General features: G+C 36.5%; 1 protein-coding gene across 2 annotated transcripts in view; it reads right to left on the reverse strand.

Moving 5' to 3' along the window:
* CCDC50 (coiled-coil domain containing 50) overlaps window positions 1-19,226 on the reverse strand; it is a 68,531-nt gene that overhangs the window by 3,156 nt on the left and 46,149 nt on the right. For both annotated transcript variants that reach the window (XM_049775983.1, XM_049775982.1), the window contains 4 exons: window positions 10,731-10,846; window positions 10,258-10,302; window positions 10,048-10,152; window positions 9,141-9,220 (listed from right to left, as the gene is read on the reverse strand). In XM_049775983.1, the coding sequence (XP_049631940.1) occupies window positions 9,141-9,220; window positions 10,048-10,152; window positions 10,258-10,302; window positions 10,731-10,846 (346 nt within the window). The remainder of the gene's footprint in view (window positions 1-9,140; window positions 9,221-10,047; window positions 10,153-10,257; window positions 10,303-10,730; window positions 10,847-19,226) is intronic.

Genomic DNA, 19,226 nt, shown 5'->3' on the forward strand with positions numbered 1-19,226 from the left:
AGACATGAGTATGTTTCTGTGTATAAGATTTCCCCTTATTTAGAGTGCCTATGCAAAAGGAGATGGTGGCAAATTATGTTGCTGGTAGAATTGGAGGTAAGAATGATAGTCTATACATTCTTTGTGCCCTGGTTTTGACCTGAGCTTTTATCCCAGGCAAAGACTTTTTCTTGTAGGTTTTTGTATCAAGCAGAAAAAAAAAACAACAATATATATAAAATAGAAGAGCTAAATAAAAATAAATTTTAAAAAGGAGCTAAAGAAAAAATGCTGTTTAAGAGAGAAACTTATATTTGGATATAAACAGACTAGGGGGTATTATTATATAGACATTAAACATATAAAAGAAATATAGGCTTCCCCATTAAGTCTTTTGAGATATTCTTGCAGGGGGTATAATCCAGGGCACACTTCATCACACATTGTGTCTTGTTGAGTTTGAGAAATGATTTGCAGACATAAGAAATCAGGTAGTGTCCTTGGACTGGGGATCTTCTGGGGCTGAATCATAGGATGCAACAATTCACGATTAGAAGGGTGAGAAGAAGGGCCTAAGGGATGAATCAGCAGGAGTGTTGGTTGTAGTTTCTTGCTGAGGCATGAGATGTGAGACTGAGGGGTTGTTCTTTCGGTTGGGGAGCTAGGTGGTAGTTTATTGGATCAGAAGGTTGGTTCTGGTACCTAATGATTTGAGAACTGAGAATAGAGAGGGTTAAATAAGGAAGAATAATGGGTCAGTGTTGGGGGGTGAGAGGATAGGGGAATTTCTGACGGGGGGAGGAGGGATAATATATAGGAGGGGCTATATACACTTTAGGGATGGCGTGTTTACATTTTAGGTTTGGCAATCAGACAGGAGTCCAATGTCAAGCTCATGCCCACATATAGGAAGAAATTAGAGTTCTATTCTTAGGCTGTTGCTGGAGGCCTACCCCTCATACGCTGGGTCCGAGATTTTAAGAAAAATTGGGTTAAGAAAAGATATATCATTGATTAAGATACGAATTAGGAGAAAAAGGAGAAAACAAAAGAGAAAAGAACAGAATAGGTTAATACTGTAAAATTAAGTTGAAAAAAGGTAAGGCCGGTGCATCAAGTGTTGGAGGGTTTTCCACTTTCAAGGCTCTTCCTCACTGATGTTGGTGGTCATTGCTAGATAAAGGTTCCAGGGATATATAATGGCTGGAGCTTTTTAGAATAGGCACAGTTTTCGTGTCTAGAGTACTAAGCAATCTGGTAGTGAGAACCATAAGGTGTGGCTACCCTAAGTAGTATCGTCCGCTGCATCTTAAGTATAGAGGTACTTTTCCTAAGGAGCAACTGATAGTGAGGACTTTATTTAACATAGATTGAATTGAGTTGAATTTATTTAACATAGAAGAATAAAAGGTAAAAGAGGTAGAGGGAAAATGAATGAAAGAGAAAAAAGTGAAAAAAAAAACGTGATTTAAAAAAAAGGAAAAAAAAGTAGTGATTTGCCAAAACGTATTCGATGAGTGGGACCTCTAATATAAGTCTGTGGTGCACCACTGAGTGTTCCAGTGGTCTGAATGATCATATGCTTTGGGTTCTAATAGAAGACATAAACAAAAGTGAGTAAATTAGAGTATTTTATTGAGGCATTGTCATAATGAGCACTGTATGTATATGGTATCTAGTGTGAATGAACGCCTAGATTTAAAATTAGGGTGCCCACCCTGTTTCCAAGGCCCACTGTGGAGCAAGAAGGTGAAGGGTTTTCATACTTGGTAAATTAAGACATTAAAACATATTGTTATTTATCACTGTAGCGTGAGTCCCAGGTTTCCAATCCTATTCTGCACCTGATTGTAAGGATAAATGCATTAGGTCGGACATTATTATAGCCCATTATAGTTAGAGGTTAATTGCATACCTGTTCACTCTGAGCTCTTGTTTCCATCGTTGCTGTTTTCTTTAGGTTATAATGGGCATTCGAATCTTTGTGCTGTACCCTTCCATTTCATTTGAGCACTTCTCATTGTAAGCTGGCACCTACGGTGCTTGAAGTTTCTACCCTTTTGACCCTTGTATTTGTTCATGAGTTGCTATATGTAAATGCGGTATATATACTAAATACCTCAAAGAAGTGCTATCATTCTGAATTTATCCTTCCTTTGGCTTACTTTGTTTAACATAATATTTTCAAGGTTCATCCATGTTGCTGCAAAATTCATGATTATAAAATCCATCGTTTCTAACTGATATGTAGTATTCCATTGTATATAAATACCACATCTTCATGATTGGATCATCTGTTGATAGGCATATAGGTTGGTTCCAAATCTTGGCTATTGTGCTAAGAGCTGCAATAAATAGTGGAATGCATACATATTTTGGGATGAATATTCTCCGTCTTGGGGATAGATACCCAGCAGTGCGATTGCTAGGTCATATGGCAGCTCAATTCTGAGATTACTAAGCACCCTATATACTGTTTTCCATAGGGTTGGACCAGGCAACATTCCCACCAGCAGTGGATGAAGTTCCTTTCTTACCACTTCCCGCCAACAAAGATCAGTCCCATTATTTTTGATATGTGCCATTCTCACTGGTGTAAGGTGGTACTTCATTGTTGTCTTGATTTGGATTTCCCTAACGATGAGTGATGCTGAACACGTTTTCATGTCTCATGGCCATCGTTGGGGCTTCCTGGGAAAAATGTATATTCATTTCTATGCACCATTTTTCTATGGCTTTATTAGGTTTTGTGGAGCTCATCTTTCTGAGTGCTTTCAGTGCTTTATCTGATGTGTTAAGTGTAAAAAATTTTCCCATTCTGTTAGCTGTCTTCTGGTTTTAGCCAGTTTCTCTTGCCATAAACTCTTTAGTTTGATGTATTCCCATGTATTTAGGTATGATGCTATTACTCTTGCTATTGGGAATCCATCATCAAAGACTTTTTTGAGGTATAAATCTTGAAGTGTTCTTCCTATTTTTTTCCTCAATAAACTTTACGATTTGGTCTGATTTCAAGGTCTTTATTCCATTTTGAGTTGATTTTTATGTAGGATGTGAGATATGGATCAATCTTTAGTTTCTTACAAGTGGTTATCCAGTTGTTCCAACACCATTTGTTGAAGAGACTGTCTTGGTTCCTAAGGTTCTTGGATCCTTCATCAAATATTAGTTGAACATATATTTGTGGGTATATCTCTAGATATTCTGTTCTAACCCACTGGTCTGATACTCTTTGTTCCAGTACCATTCTGTTTTCATGACTATGGCATGATAATAAAGCTTCAGGTGAGGTAGAGAAATGCCATCCAGTTTCTTGTTTTTCAGTATGGATTTGGCTAACCTAGATCTTTTATTGTACCAGATGAACTTTATAATTGATTGTTCTAATTCTTTAAAGAATGAAGTCTGAATTTGAATAGAAATTGTGTTGAATATATATGTATATATATATATATATATATATATATATATATAGTAATTTGGGTAAGATATTCATTTTGATTATGTTGATTCTTCCTACCCATGAGCAGGGGATGTTCCTCCATGTATTTAGGTCCTCCTCAATTTCTTTCTGAAGCGTTTTGAAGTTTTCATGGTATAGGTCTTTCAATTCTCTTGTCAGATTGATTCTTAGGTACTTGATACTATTTTAAATGGGATTGACTCCTTAATGTCTTTCTCCTCTACTTCATTATTTGTATAGAGAAATGCTATTGTCTTTTGTGTATTAGTTTTGTATCCAGCCACTTTGCTGTATTGGCTTATTGTTTCTAGGAGTTTTCCTATGGACTCTGTAGGGTTTCCTAGTATATCATATCATCTTCAAAAAGAGATAGTTTGACTTCCTCTTTCATTATCTGGATTCTTTGAATTTCCATCTCCTGTATGATAGCTATTGCTAGAACTTCTAAAACTATGTTGAATAAGAGTGGAGAATGTGGCAGCCTTGCCTAGTTCCTGACCTTAGTGGAAATGCTTTCAGTTTTTCACCATTAAGGATAATGTTGGCTGCAGGCTTTTTATAGATAGCTGTAACTATCTTGAGGAAGGTTCCTTCCAACCTTATTTTGCCTAGTGTTTGCAGCATGAATGGGTATTGGATTTTGTCAAATGCCTTCTCTGCGTCGATTGATATGACCATGTAGTTTTGTCTTTCTTCTTGTTAATGTGATGTATGATCTTGATTGATTTGCATATGTTGAACAAACCTTGCATCCCTGGGATGAAACCACTTGATCATAGTGTATAATCTTTTTGATGTATTGTTGGATTCTGTGTGCTAAGATTTTGTTGAGGATTTTTGCATCTATGTTCATTAATGAGACTGGTCTTTCTAGAGGGTGGTAAAGTTTTCTATTATTTTCCTCACTATATGCTCTACCCTTTCCCTATTTCCTCTCCTTCTGGTATTCCTACTATCCATAGAGTATTTCTTTTGTCTTTATTTACCGTATTTGCCGGTGTATAAGACAACCCTTCAACCCATGAAAAACTTCCTAAAAGTCCTAAAAGTAAGTTACTTCTTAAAAGTAAGACGGGTGTGGATCACTCGTCCCTGAAGCTGGAACAAGTTTAAGCATGCCGTTTACCAGCATATAATATGACTCCTGACTTTTAGGAAGTTTTTCATGGGTTGAAGGGTCGTCTTACACGCCGGCAAATATGGTATTAAATATCTAACATTTTCTTCCAATGCTTTACCTCTTATTTCCTTATTTATTGCTTTGTCATTTTTAGTTTGTAGTTTTGCTTCAAGTTTTTCTATTTGATTCTCCAATTGAGTAATTCTGCTATTATGGCTCACTAAGACTTTTTTTATTTCCTTTAATTCTATTTGTATGAATTCTTTCATCTGCTATAGGAGTTCATCTTTGAGTTGTTTGACTTGTTCATCTATGGATTTCCTGAACTTGCTGGCAAGTGAATCCTTGATTTCTAATGCCACTTTTATATCCTCATCTATTGGGCCTGTGTGTTTTGGTGGATTTGGAAACTTGTTAGGATTTCTCTACATATCCTTGGCTGTTTGTGTCTTCCTTAGTTTCCCCATATTTCTTTGCATATGGTGATTCTGTGTGGTCTGCCCTTATTCTCAGCCTTTGTCACCTGAGGTGTATGGCAGAGTCCCTACTGTAGAGTGCGACCTGGGCAGGGGTGATGACAGGAGTCGCTTAGAATTGGCCCCACCCTCAGTCCTCCTCCCTCCTGATATCTGTGAGAAGGTTCAGTCCCCAAGTGTGAGTATGGTGTCTGACCTGCAAGTCCCCGCACCCCCCCACCCCCCGTGCCGGTACCTGCAAAAGGCATGAGCCACCAGCTTCCCCATGCACTGAGCCTGATCCCCCTCCAGTACCTGGCAATGGCGCAGTCTGTCTGCTTCCCCAGGTGCCTAGCCTGGTCCCAATCCAGTACCTGGCAATGGCGCAGTCTGTCTGCTTCCCCAGGCGCCTAGCCTGGTCCCAATCTGGTACTTGGCAATGGTGCAGCCTGCCTGCTTCTCCAGGTACCTAGCCTGATCCCACTCCGGTACCTGGAAATGGCATGGCCTTCCTGCTTCCCAATGTGCCTAGCCTGATTACCCTCAGGTCTTTGGGAACTATTATCAACAGATAAATACAAGTATTTTAAAATGTCTTAATGTGACCCAAGACTCGGGGTCTAGATAAGATAGACATATTATAAATAATATGTGTACACATATTATGCATATACATACATATGTATAATATACACATGTGTTGTTATATATTATATATAACACATACAATATAAAATATATTATAATATAGTATGATTATATTACATAATATAATCACACATGTTAATATAATGATAATATATTAATATTATACAATGCATAATATAGTATATATGTTATGTACTCTATATAGCTGATCTCTATCAAATTTTGATAAGTCTGCATGGTAACTATAAGTTTGGTTTACAGAAGAAAAAAATCTAACACAAGAGGTCTTATGAAATTAATTAGATGGCTACTTAAAAATTAAACATATTCTGGGGCCAGAACAATAGCATAACGAGTAGGACATTTGCCTTGCATGCAGTCGACTCAGATTCCATTCCAGGCATAACATCCATGTGGTTTCCTGAGCTCACCAGGAGTAATTCCTGAGTGTAGAGCCAAAAGTAACCTCTGAGCACTGCCAGGTGTGGCCCAAATAACAAACAAACAAAAAACATATAATGAATGAATTAAATAAATAAAATTTAAGCATATTCTATTCAAATCTAGAAAATTTCTACTAAGTTTGTTTTAGTTCTAATGTATGTATGGCCTGTTTCTGACTGTTCTTGTCAATGATTTTCATCTTTTGGTTAATGATATAACCAAACACCTTTCACAATTTATTCAAAGGTCATTTCTTTAAGAAAGCTTCTTCTTCACTGTCTCAGGTTTTTAAAATACTATGAATCTTTCATTCGTGGCATTTAAAGCAATTTTAGTCATTTTATATGTAATTATTTGCTTATTTTACAACCTTCACAAGAGCAAAAAACTTTTCTTAACTGTCACTTTTCCTAGTATAATGAAAATTCGCATGTGCTCAATAAGTATCTAGTGAATGAGTAAATGAACATAAATACACTTACAGGAATACTGTAGGATCTAACCAATATTTTTAAAACTATTGCCTTGCACATGGTCGACCACAAAGGATCCCCAGCATCTCATATGGTTTCTGAACCTACAAGGAGTAACCTGAATTTCTCTGAGTGTAGCCCAAAAACAGAATAAAACCAAAACAAAAATATTGTAGTCACTGTGAAATCACAAAGTCATTCATGATTGAATTTCAGGCATATCATATTTCAACACCAATCCCTTCACTAGTGTCCTCTTCCCTCCATCAATTTCTCCTTACCTGGACCCTGTTTGCCTCCTCCTGTTTGCCTTTGTGTGAGATGTTTTTTGTTTTTGTTTTTTCAATAAACTTTGCATTGTGGTTTACAATATAGTTACTGATAGGGTTTCATATAAAACACTTTTGTAAGTAAAAAATTAAAATAAAATAACAAAATTACCAGCATAAAAATCCTATAGTGAGAAAATCTGAACTTGACTTGAACTTTACAAAGAGCTACACTTTATTCAGATTGACAACTGTTCTTCTATTTCACTGAAAGAGCAAGAAGTCCTAGTACGTTTCCTGTTTTCCAGTCCTGAACAAAAGGCTAACTATATTTTTTCACCATAGCAAATATTCTACACATCAAAAATTAGAAAATAATAGGTTTCAAAAATTCTTTTTTTTAATTCTATAATCTTTCGGTAAAGGCATTTAAAAACAAGTATTCCTCTCAAGTTGAAAAAGTCTAGTAATCATGAGTCACGTTTTGTTCATTTATCATAGCCTTTTTTTTGGGGGGGGGGCGGGGGGATTTGGTTTTTGGGTCACACCTGGCAGCACTCAGGGGTCATTCCTGGCTCTATGCTCAGAAATCGCTCTTGGCAGGCTCAGGGGACCCTATGGGATGCCAGGATTCGAACTACCGACCGTCTGCATGCAAGGCAAATGCCTTACCTCCATGCTATCTCTCCAGCCCCTATCATAGTCCTTTTTAACACACAATCATTTGCTGATTCATTCATCCTAATAAAATTGGTGGGACCACACCCAGCAATGTTCAGTGCTTACTAGGTCCTGTAATAAGGGGACACTTAAAACATGAAGAACTGTATTGGTGAGGATGGAATCAAAGGCTTTGCATATACAATTTGGCTGATCCTTCAATATGGCAAATATTTTTACAAATAACTATTATCTTATAAAATATTTTAACAGTACTTATTACATTTCAGAAACTTCTTTCAACATTAGTTTTGTCTGTTCTGAGTCACATTCAGCAGTGCTCAGGATTTACTCCTCATTCTCCACTTAGCAATTGCTCTTGGAGCTGCTCAGGAAACATGGGGTGCCAAGAATCTAAATGAATTAGCTTTGTGCAAGGGAAGTGTGCCATACTCACTGTATTATCTCTCCGGCCCTTAGGTTAATGTTTTTAATTGCAAGTCTACACACTGTTCTATCACATAGGACTGCTTGTCAAAGTATGTGTTCCAAGCAGCCCAAAACTGTGAAGATTGCAAAAATAACCTAAAGATGATCTGAATTTATTTGATTAAAGCAGCATAATAAATTATATTACAGTACACTAAGAACATACTGCCCATTTCTTATTTTACTTGGACACTACAGAACATAAATAAATCTGAACTGAGGTTCTAAAATTTGCTTTAAAAAATTCTGGCATGTGCTTAACTAAATAAAAGCTATGAAAAGAATCAATTTCATACAATTAGACAAGCTATACTACTGCTGCCACAGGGGTTTTAAGACCTGATATAATTAGCTCCTGAAAGACCCTAAATTTAAAAATAGAAAATGACATTTTAAGACACTAAATATGCCCACTTCAAGGAAACAAGGCCAGCAGCTTAAGTGTGGGTAGCAATAACACCATGCATTTTTCTGCGTAATAAAACCTATATCTAAATATAAAGAATAATGATATAAATATTCAGGGTCCACATTTAATATTTTAATAACTTAAGGTTTTGAATTTATTACAGAGATACTATGTCTTCTGCTATTTAGTATTTCTTGCTATTTCAGTTTGAGGTAGCTTCCTTGGAAGAATTCTGGAAGTATTAATACCAATGCCAGAAGTATTTGATCCAGGGACACTTAGAACAGTCTTTAATGAATGATCTGCCCAGAATGTTGAGACTCATGAATAAATGAGTACGAATGTGAGCCAATGTCATATACATACAGAAGTGATCATAAAAATCAATGAAAAATAAACTTGAGATTTTTCTTCGGGGAGTGAATAATTTCATGCCCGCTCAGTGCAGAATCTCCCTCAGTGACAGACACAAACAGTTCATAACAAAAAAGCATAGCCTCCCTTCTAAGTGTCAGTTTTTATAAAACTCCGATTTTCTGTATTAACTTTTCAAGTCAAATTAGAAGGCTGAGGGTGGGGAGGGACGCTTGAGAATAACCTTGGAAGACTAGAACAATCACATAAGTCTGAGATCTCCCTCTTCAATAAACAGATACTCTTTTTGGGCACCAATATCTCTGCATTCGTCACCAAGTCAAGCCCCTCCCTCTGATTTCCAGTTGTCATCTTACCGTGCTGGTCTGTCATTCTTAGAACGGTGTGGTTCATCACTCTCTTTAGACTTTGAGTGTGTAGACTTAGTTATTTTTGGCTAAAAAAATGGAAAGAAAAAGATCAGATACATACAGAAACAACTAAGAAAAAGATTGCATTAGAAAGTAAATAATGTCAAATTGTTTAGGTAAGATATATTCATCTACGAAATTTATAATATTGAAAACTATGGCCAATTTTAAAAGATTACGCTCACAAAAGTATGCTGGAAGCTATCAGTATAGTCAAAAGCACCAAATCATGTTTCAACAGAGATGTGTCCGACCACCCACCCACATGTATATAATAGCTGCACAGTAGAAACAACAAAATGTATCCCCACAGTCTGCAGACTGTCTTTCTGTTCCTAAGCTTAAGAACATCTACTTAGATATGATGCTTTTCATATCAAGATAATGATAAACCAAAAACCATAGAATCTCTGGTACTTTTTAAAAATTTGGTTTACTCTTCTTTACCTTCCAAATGTTATTCATAAAAAATTATTCCTGCAGAGTTGAATAAAGACTGTGCACAACTCCTTGGTTATTTGTGGCTTAATCTGTGTAGCACAAACATTTAGAAACTAGAATAATATACAATAGTTAGGGAAAAAAATAAACCTAAATTACCAAGAGTATCAAAGAGCAACATAAATATAATTAACCTGAAAATTACCCTATATCTGCTTTGAAACTAGAAACAGTCACTTAGGAATAGGAAACAATAGAATAATACTGTATCCCTTTTCCTTACAATCAGCACTAAAACTATGAGAGAACCAGAAAAACAAGGGAGGAATCCGTCTAACAGAAAGTAATGCTAAATATTAACTAAATCATGACTTTCTAATTTGAAATTAAAAAGAAATAATTTAGACTCTACCTTCCAATCATTGTCATGCTTTCTTTTGTCCAAAGATGATTTTTCTCGCTCTTTAGCTTTCTTATAAGCTTTCTTTTCTTCAGCCATTAGAAGTCTAGCAATTTCCTAAACGAAATTCAGTCAAGATCATTTTACAGACCCACTGGCAAAAAATTACTGGGCTAGTTCAAAGAACTGGCTAAAAAGCTTCATCAACAAATATGAACTTACCTCATCCTGAGCTACTTGAGCAGCTCTCATGTCTACCTGGGTAGCCTAAGATAAAGAAAATACAAAAGTAAGATGAATCTTATCATTGAAATTCAGTGTGCATTTAAAATAACCTGACAAAAAATTGAACTGACATTTGAAAGGTTTATAACATTCCTGAGCTTGACTATGAATTAAGAGTTGGCATATTTTTATATACTATCAATTAGAGCAAAGCCTATTTAGCAAGTTCTTAGAGAACTAACAATGCAGTAATGGATAGGTATACTAAACCTTGTTTCAAATGTTTATTCATATAAAACATATAAACCTGGACTCTATTCTTGTTGTCTTAATTTTTACTCACACACAAATTCATCAATTTCCCAGGTGACAGAGGACTATAATGTATGTCTACTACAACATCTCAAGAATGATTCAATTCACACAAACCTCCTGATTCACCTGGATTTTTTGCAATAAAATTTCCTCACCAAAATTTCTTCTTCTTGCAGTTTTCTGGCAATTTCGGCATCATACCATTCTTGTTCTCTATGGTCCAAACGGGATGAAGTATAGACTGCATCTTTCATCACTCTTGGCTTCACTCCTTAAAAATAACAACAATCCTCAGTGTAATAAAGCAACTGGGTTGTTTTCTAAAAACTGAAAAAAAAAAAATCCAAGATAGAGGAACCTTTCTCTTGTATTGAACACCAATAATATTGCCTCCATTCAAAACTCAGTTCAGGGTGGAACAAATTTTTTTTTTTGGTAATATAATTTGTAATATAAATAATCTACACATTTAAACATGTTACCCAACCAAACTTGCCTGGTAGAAACTCCCCTCTCACATAGTTTCTTCAACTGCAGAAAATCGTGCAAGGAACTGTTAACTGAGGCAAAGTAGGAAGTGGGGGGAAAAAAAGAAAAAAGATGTAGTCACTGATATAAAAAGAATTTAGAGAAAAGTTACAGATTTAGAGTTCTAAAGAGGCTAAGCTTTCAAAGCTGGAGGAAAAGAACTGATTCTTTCTATTAGCACAGGCCTTAGAGACCTTAATTCAGAGAGAAGTAATTAGCTGGAGTAGGTGACAGAATCTATAGTCAACTGGAGCCCTTCTATTCTATGCTAAGGGTCAACAACTTACCTGTTTTATACCTTAATCAGTTTAATAATTGTTGCTAAATAGAAAGGAAGATACAACATAAATAAGCACATCTATTTCTTTGAAGAGAAAGAAACATGGAGCGATTTTGGTTTTTCATACTAAAATTTTGCAAGCAGAATATTATTCCATATGTAACTTTTAATTAAATAGTATCCATAGCTATTTCAAAATGGTGCTTCCTTTTTTGGATTTTTATAAATCACAAGTACTCAACAATATGAATACACAAGATAAAGATTTGGGGGCCCGGAGAGATAGCACAGCGGCGTTTGCCTTGCAAGCAGTAGATCCAGGACCAAAGGTGGTTGGTTCAAATCCCAGTGTCCCCGATGGTCCCCCGTGCCTGCCAGGAGCTGATTCTGAGCAGCCAGGAGTAATCCCTGAGCAACGTCGGGTGTGGCCCCAAAACCAAAAAAAAAAAAAAAAAGATAAAGATTTGAGAGGGAGAGGCACTGCTCAGGGGTTACACTTAGCTCTGTGCTTAGAAAACCCTCCTGGTAGGCTCAGGGAACCATATAGGATGCTGGGGATCAAACTTAGGTCAGTAACCTTGCAAGGCAAATGCTCTACCCACTGTGTAATTGATCCAGGCCCCCTCAATTTTTTTGATACAATGAACAACACTGCCATTTAAAGTTTCTTTCAGTAGTCTACTGGAAAGAAAAAAAAATAAAGATATATTTTCCTAACTCCCTATTTCTTGAAAACCAGTTGTTCAACTACAGCTATACATTATAATCCTTTAGGGTGCTTAAAATAAGATAAAAAGAAATGCTCTGAATACCAGAGATTCCAACTTAAATATGATGAATAAGATCTGGCCTTCAGTAATTCTATTTGTTTTATTCTTAACTATTATTTGAAGTTTGTATTGGAATAATCATCTGAATGAATTTTACCTGTCAAATTAACCACACACTTTTAATCAAAATGCCTCATATTCATGATTCACTTATTTTTACAAAAAGATACTTGTTCAATTCTAGAAAAATTAAGAAAAAACAATTACCTCATGAAGCCATTTTTTTGTCTATAAAAAATACTTTCATTGAAAGAAATTTAGAGAATTGAGGAGAGAAGATGTGCTCAAGAGAAAAAAGGGACTTCTCCAGGAGAAAAAACTGTGAAGCCTACTGTTACAGATCTTCAAGTCTATTTTAATGGTAAAACCCTCTGTCACAAGCTTATCAGTCTTTCTCACAGATGATAAGGAACACCTAATATCTAAGCTTCAGTCTATTATCCAGAATACCTAATTCATTTTCTACTTAAAATCATCTTTATAATTAACAAGTCTTTTAGTGTTTTGTGTTGGTTTTAACTCTGATTTTGAAATGATATTTAAGAGTAGAAACACTGTAATGGAATGCACTCTCAAGAATGTACCACACTGGAGGGTTCTCAGTAAACTAAGAATTGACCTGCCATTTGACCCAGCAATCCCACTTTTGGCTATCTATCCCAGATGGAAAAACATTTATCCAAAAGGATGTGTACACACCACTATTCATTGCAGCATTCAGTATAATAGTTAAGAATTGGAATCAACCTAGATATCTAACAACAGACGACTGAAGATGTGATACATACATAATGAAATACTACACAATTGTAGGGAATGGTACAATCATGCAATGTGCTGCAACATGGATGGAAATAGAAGATATTATGCTAAATGAAGTGAGAGAAGAAAGATAAATACAAAATAACATTACTTATACCTGTATTTAAACATAACTATATGAGAATGAGCAATGGTTTAAATAGGAGTTGTCTCAAACCCTCTTGGACCCAGAGTATAGCAAGAAGGAAAGACATTGAGTGGTAGAGGAGAAACACAAATATGAACTAATGGGGGTCAGGGACCAAAGGGTCTCAATAGCATTTGGTGATGTTAATAAAAGGACAAAACTAAATATCCAAGCCAAAGTCAACAGCAATAATATCATGAGACTTTAAAAATCAAAATTTAAAATTTAAACTGCTAGAGGAGCTGGCATAAGTTGCACTCCGGGAACATTGGAGGAGGAAGGTCAACACTGGTGGTGGGATTGTCCCTGATACATTTTATGTCTGACACACAACTATGAAGAACTTTGTAAATCGGGGCCGACGAGGTGGCGCTAGAGGTAAGGTGCCTGCCTTGTGAGCCCTAGCCAAGGAAGGACCACGGTTCAATCCCCCGGTGTCCCATATGGTCCCCCCAAGCCAGGGGCAATTTCTGAGCGCTTAGCCAGGAGTAACCCCTGAGCATCAAACGGGTGTGGCCCGAAAAAAAAAAAACTTTGTAAATCACAATGGTTTCAATAACATATTTTTAAACTCACCATACTAAAATGGAATATGAACCTTCCGAAATTAATCTTTCAAACAGTTTACTTATAAGTAGAAATTAAGATTTCAGAAAAAGTAAATTAGATGGGAAAACTTGTAATGGAACAAGAACATATTATACTTATACATATACATATATATTATTTCTATAAGCAGTCTAAAACCTTGTTAAGAATTTCAGTAAAGATCACTGATGCCTGGTTCCTTCAGTTCTGCCATCAGCAAAAGAAATGACAGTGGCTCCAGAGTGACAGCACAGTGGGTAGGGCATTTGCTTTGTGTGCAGCTGACCTAGGTTCAATCCCTGGCATACCATATGGTGCCCTGAGCCTGCCAGGAGTAAACCCTGAGCACCACTGGGTGTAGATCAAAATGTAACCAATCAAACAAAAAAACTGAGAGTGCAATATGCTAGAAGTGTGTGTGTATATGTGTGTGGGGGGGGAGTGTTAGGAGGGAGAGGGGGAGAGGGAAGGAGGGAGAGGGGGAGAGGGAAGGAGGGAGGGAGGGAGAGAGAGAGAGAGAGAGAGAGAGAGAGAGAGAGAGAGAGAGAGAGAGAGAGAGAGAGAGAGAACAGAGACAGAAAGAGAGCAACAGAGACAGAGACAGGTACTTTGAGACATACCCAGGTCAGGGTTTAATCCAGGAAGTTTTCCATCAGGGAGTTGGCCATGTTCAAGGAAGTACTTAAAAAACTCTGTACTATCTCTCTGATCACAGATGTGTTAAACTTCAAGACTCTAAAGGTTTTCACTATTATGCATCTAGTCTATACTATAGAATTTTAACAAAAAACATGTGTTTGAGGTTCTACTAAAAGCATTTGGGAGACATTCAAGAAAATAGTCAAATGAACAGTGTTCTGTAGTAGGATGGGTTGTTATGGCTGTGATCCCTTTATAGTTAAAATGAGAACTTCTTATAATTCAAGGCAGAATTCAAGTCTTAGTTAGAGCATAAGGTTTATTTGGAATAGATATATCATTGAGACCTGAAAATATCATATGCAGCAAACATCCATAGTATTCCATGTTTGGAATTCTTTATTTCTAAACTGTTAGGAGTGCCTACTCTTATGTAGTGGGTTCTGCATCAGAGGGAAAAAAGTTCTCTACAAATGTAAGAAGCAACATCTGATTATTTAGGGTAAAGTTATCTTTACAGAAAATATATTTAACATGTTTCAAAACATTCGATACATTGCAGAAGGAAACAGAAAATTTCTTATAAGGTATCCTAATAATAATATGGAATCTCACTTTCAAAAGCTGACAAGAGTCCTACTTTCATCAATCCCATGTCCATGGTTTAAATTCTGGCTCATTCTTCTCATTATGTTCATCATTATCTAGTTTGAACACATGTTCCTCGATCAACTTACCAATGAAACAAATCTTAAATAAATTTGGATAAAATAAGATGAAATTCTCATAAGTACATGTATTCAAAATAAATTTATCAAATATGAGAGTCACACAGGTGGTGGGATTAGTATTTGAACATTTAAAGCCTGAAATGACTGTATGATGAACAAATTGGTAAAGCACGGTATTATAATAAAAAATAAAATAAATCCCATGCAAGGACAAAGGCAAAAAATATCATTTGATGTTATGTATTTTGACACTTGATAAATATCACAGCAAAAGGTACAGATATTTTATGGCTCTCAGTAGTTGGATGTTAATTTGCAGAAAATAAACTGTGATAATTTAATAGTTCAAGAGGAAGTTATATTCAATGATAATACAGTTCTATGACCTTCACAGTCAACCAACCTTATAGTTTTCTCTCCATTTCAAGTGGCTATAAAATACTATTCTGAAAATACCTTTATGTTATTGTTTTCCATTTTTTCTGAGGCACTCTGACATTTCCAAATTTTACTGTCACAATACAGCAAATGACTTAAAATTAGCTCTTTATTTTCCTGTTAAATAGAACATTGGCTTAGGCTAATAATGCTAAGAAATGTGCTTTGATGGAAGAATGAAACTGGACCAGTATCTCTTTCCATTTAACAAACTGACTTCAAATGGATAAAAGAAAGTTATATTAGACCCAAATCAATAAAGTATTTTGAAGAAATCTTTCCAATGCATGGGAAAAGAGGTACAACAGGTAAGGAACTTGCCTTGCAAATCCTATTTAGTTCCCCAAGCAGCAGCAGGAGTCATTCCTGAGCACAGAGCCAGGAATAACCCCTGATTATTTCTGGGCATGACCCCAAACAAAAACAAAACATTCCATGTAGTTATTTCACTGACTGGTATCTTCAGAAACTGGACTCCACTAGCAAGGAAAACAAAAATTAAAATATATGGGATTGGGGGAGGGGGTGAGAAATTCCTCCCTAGGCAGCCAAAAACTACAGAGGCTCGGCTGGGCCCAGAACACTCCACATGCCAGGATTTCGTGGGCTTTTGACTGGTATGATGGGGGCTCTGGGCAGGACAGCTAGCCATAGGACCCTGGGCTGACCACTTTGTCCAGGAGAGCATGATTCCCCCCACACCAGGCGGGTCTTCAGGGCCACGCCTGGTTAATCGGGCCCTGGGGGGAGGGGTGAGAAATTCCTCCCTAGGCATCCAAAAACTACAGAACCTCGGGGGGGCTTACGCCCCCGCGCGTACTTCATGTATTTCATGTATTCAGAATATTCCTTATTCTTATGTTATGTTTTCCGTATACAGAATGTTTATTTTGTATTCTCCCCTTTCCCACACCCCTACAAAGCTCTTTTTTACTCTTTAACTCTCTAACCCCTTCTCAAACATCACTAACCTAGTTTACTCTTTTTAACTTCAGTAGTGTAGAATCGTAATCACAGTCCAAAGCTGTGCATTGTGTGTGACAACCCCAAACTGTTTCAAGATACATAAAATGGACACATATTTCTTTAGAATATTTTGTGTTTTTTCTCTGACAGCTATAATTCTTACTAAATGTTGTCTTATACAGTGATGATTCTAACCACTTTTTATCTTCTCTTTTTGAGCTGTTTAACAAGGAATTTTGGTGGAAGAGTCCCCCAGTTTAATGCTTATGATTGAATCATGTCAATGGAATCATTGTAATTGTTCTTATGGCCCCCATATGTGCCAATAACACCATGTGGCACTGCTTCTTATTTGCATAGGCACATTAAAATGGGAAAATAGTATAAATACAAATAAAATCCTATCTAATAGAGATTGGAACACACAAACCTTGTAGTGCAAAGGGACCTTACACCCTGAACATTGACATAACGACCTGGCACAGACCTCAGAAGAAAGGGCATATTCCATTCTCCCCTGAACCAGAAAAGCCATCCACGAAACATCCAGGCTGGTCTATAACATCACCTGGAAGCAATCCTCTACCACGGAAGACCTACACTGCTCAGACTTCGACCTGCTCAAAAGAGACTTCCCTTAACACTGAGAAGACTTAACAACAACAACGACCTGCTTACAGGACAGGGCTCCCTGCATTGCCCTTTGATTGTGAGGTGAAAGGAGAGGATGCTCCACGTCCTGACTTCAATGTAAGATATGCAGATTCCAGGATCTTTAATACAGAAACATGATACCAACAACAGAGACTGTGTGAAAAATAAAAGTGTGTTGGCACTACAGACAATGTATTGGATTGGACGATCTAGCTTGCTTGGATCCTAGACTTGGTCTTGTGCCAGGAAACTTCAGGGGTCTGGTCTCTTTGTACTTAGGCCAAGGTTATTTCTTTCCATGTCCCTCATATTTTGGTGGGCCTATGCAAACAACAATTGCCACTCTAACACCATTCTTACTGTGCTCCTTTGACTCTAATCCTTAAAAAGAACTCACTTAAAATTTGAGGTTAACTTAAGCTAATATGCATGTATATGGAAATGTAAGAAAATACTATGCCTGTAATGTTTAAGGAGTTACATAAGTTTTATGGCTTTAGATTGCCTTGTGTACTGTTAAGAAATATTATAATGTGTTACAATCTGGGGACTTGAGGGACAAAGTAATTGTACATGGATTCTGTCTTATTTATCTTAATGTTCTTTGGCTGAAATTTCAAAGTTAATATATCAGCAAGGGGACTTCTGAGAATTATGTTATGGGTGATTGTCCTTCCACTGTAACTTTACCTTGTCCTCTTACTTTGCACCCTTGTTCTCATAATTAAAAATAAAAATTAAAAAAAATATATATGGGATTATGCCAAAAAAAAAAAAGATAAATGTCTACACAGTGAAAACCAATGCTAAAAGAAAAATGCATTCTATTGAATGGGAGAAAATATTCATCCCATTGAATGGGAGAAAATATTCATCATAAAGTTGACCAAATGTTCAATATATATAAAATACTCGTGCACTCAACTGCACTCAACAATAACAGTGTAAAGAGTAGGGAAAAAGAACTGAACAGACACTTGAAAAGATCAACAGGCACATGAAAAAAATGTTTATTATCAAGGATTACCAAGGAACTACAATTTAAAACTACTGTGAGATCTCACACCTAACAAATTACAAATGCTTGTGCTTAGAGAAAAAGAATCTCAGATTTGGTAGGAATAAAAATTGGCTCATCTATGAAAAACAGTATGGAGATGTCACAAATATGCTAATGAAAGTATCTACCAAATGGCAGAAGTAAACTCGACCCAAGTTATATACCCAAGAATACAAAAGAACTAATAGAAAAGACAAATGCATGCTTATGTGCATGCCCATGCTTCACAAGTCAAGACCTGGAAACAATCCAAAAGCCCAAAGACAAATGAGTGGATATAAAAAAGTTGGTATATATTCAGATAGGAATTAGAACTCAGCTCTCAAAAAAAATTGACCTTTTGTTACAACATGTGTTGAAAAGTGGAAAGGGACTAAGCTAAGCTAATCAGGAGAAAGATAATACAATATGGTAATGTTCATATGTGCTAAAAAAAAAAAAGATGTGGAAGGGGAGAAAAGGAGGAAAGATAGGTTGAGGAATTAAGGCACCTGACTTGCATGTGGTCAATTCTGGTTCAATTCTCAGCACTGATGGTCTCTTGAGTACTGCTGGATGTGGCTTTGGAGGCCTCAGAATACCCAAAGTGCTCCAGGTAATCCTAGTACCTCAGGGCCTGAGAATACTCTATATTTTGATCCTGCCAGAGCCAACTGGCAGAGAAGTTTGGGGAGGGGCTCTCAGCCTCACTGTGTACCACTTGGAAGGAACATACACAGAGACAAAATAGAGAAACGAAGACTGCTTAAATGTTGACTATTATCAAGGGTATAAAGAAATAAGTTGAAAAGTTCTCATGGACTATGAAAGAGGAATATCAGCATTTTGGTGGTGGTTGTGATATTTTCATTGTATCTTTAAATCACAATCATTTATACTATTATAAACCAGTATTATCTCAATACAGATAAAAACAACAAAAACAGTGATATCAGCAACAGTAATTATATTCTACATCATCTTCTGACTTATTTCAAAGGATAGAGGA

The sequence above is a fragment of the Suncus etruscus genome, chromosome 6 (assembly GCF_024139225.1).
Source record: "Suncus etruscus isolate mSunEtr1 chromosome 6, mSunEtr1.pri.cur, whole genome shotgun sequence".
NCBI classification, from domain to species: domain Eukaryota; kingdom Metazoa; phylum Chordata; class Mammalia; order Eulipotyphla; family Soricidae; genus Suncus; species Suncus etruscus.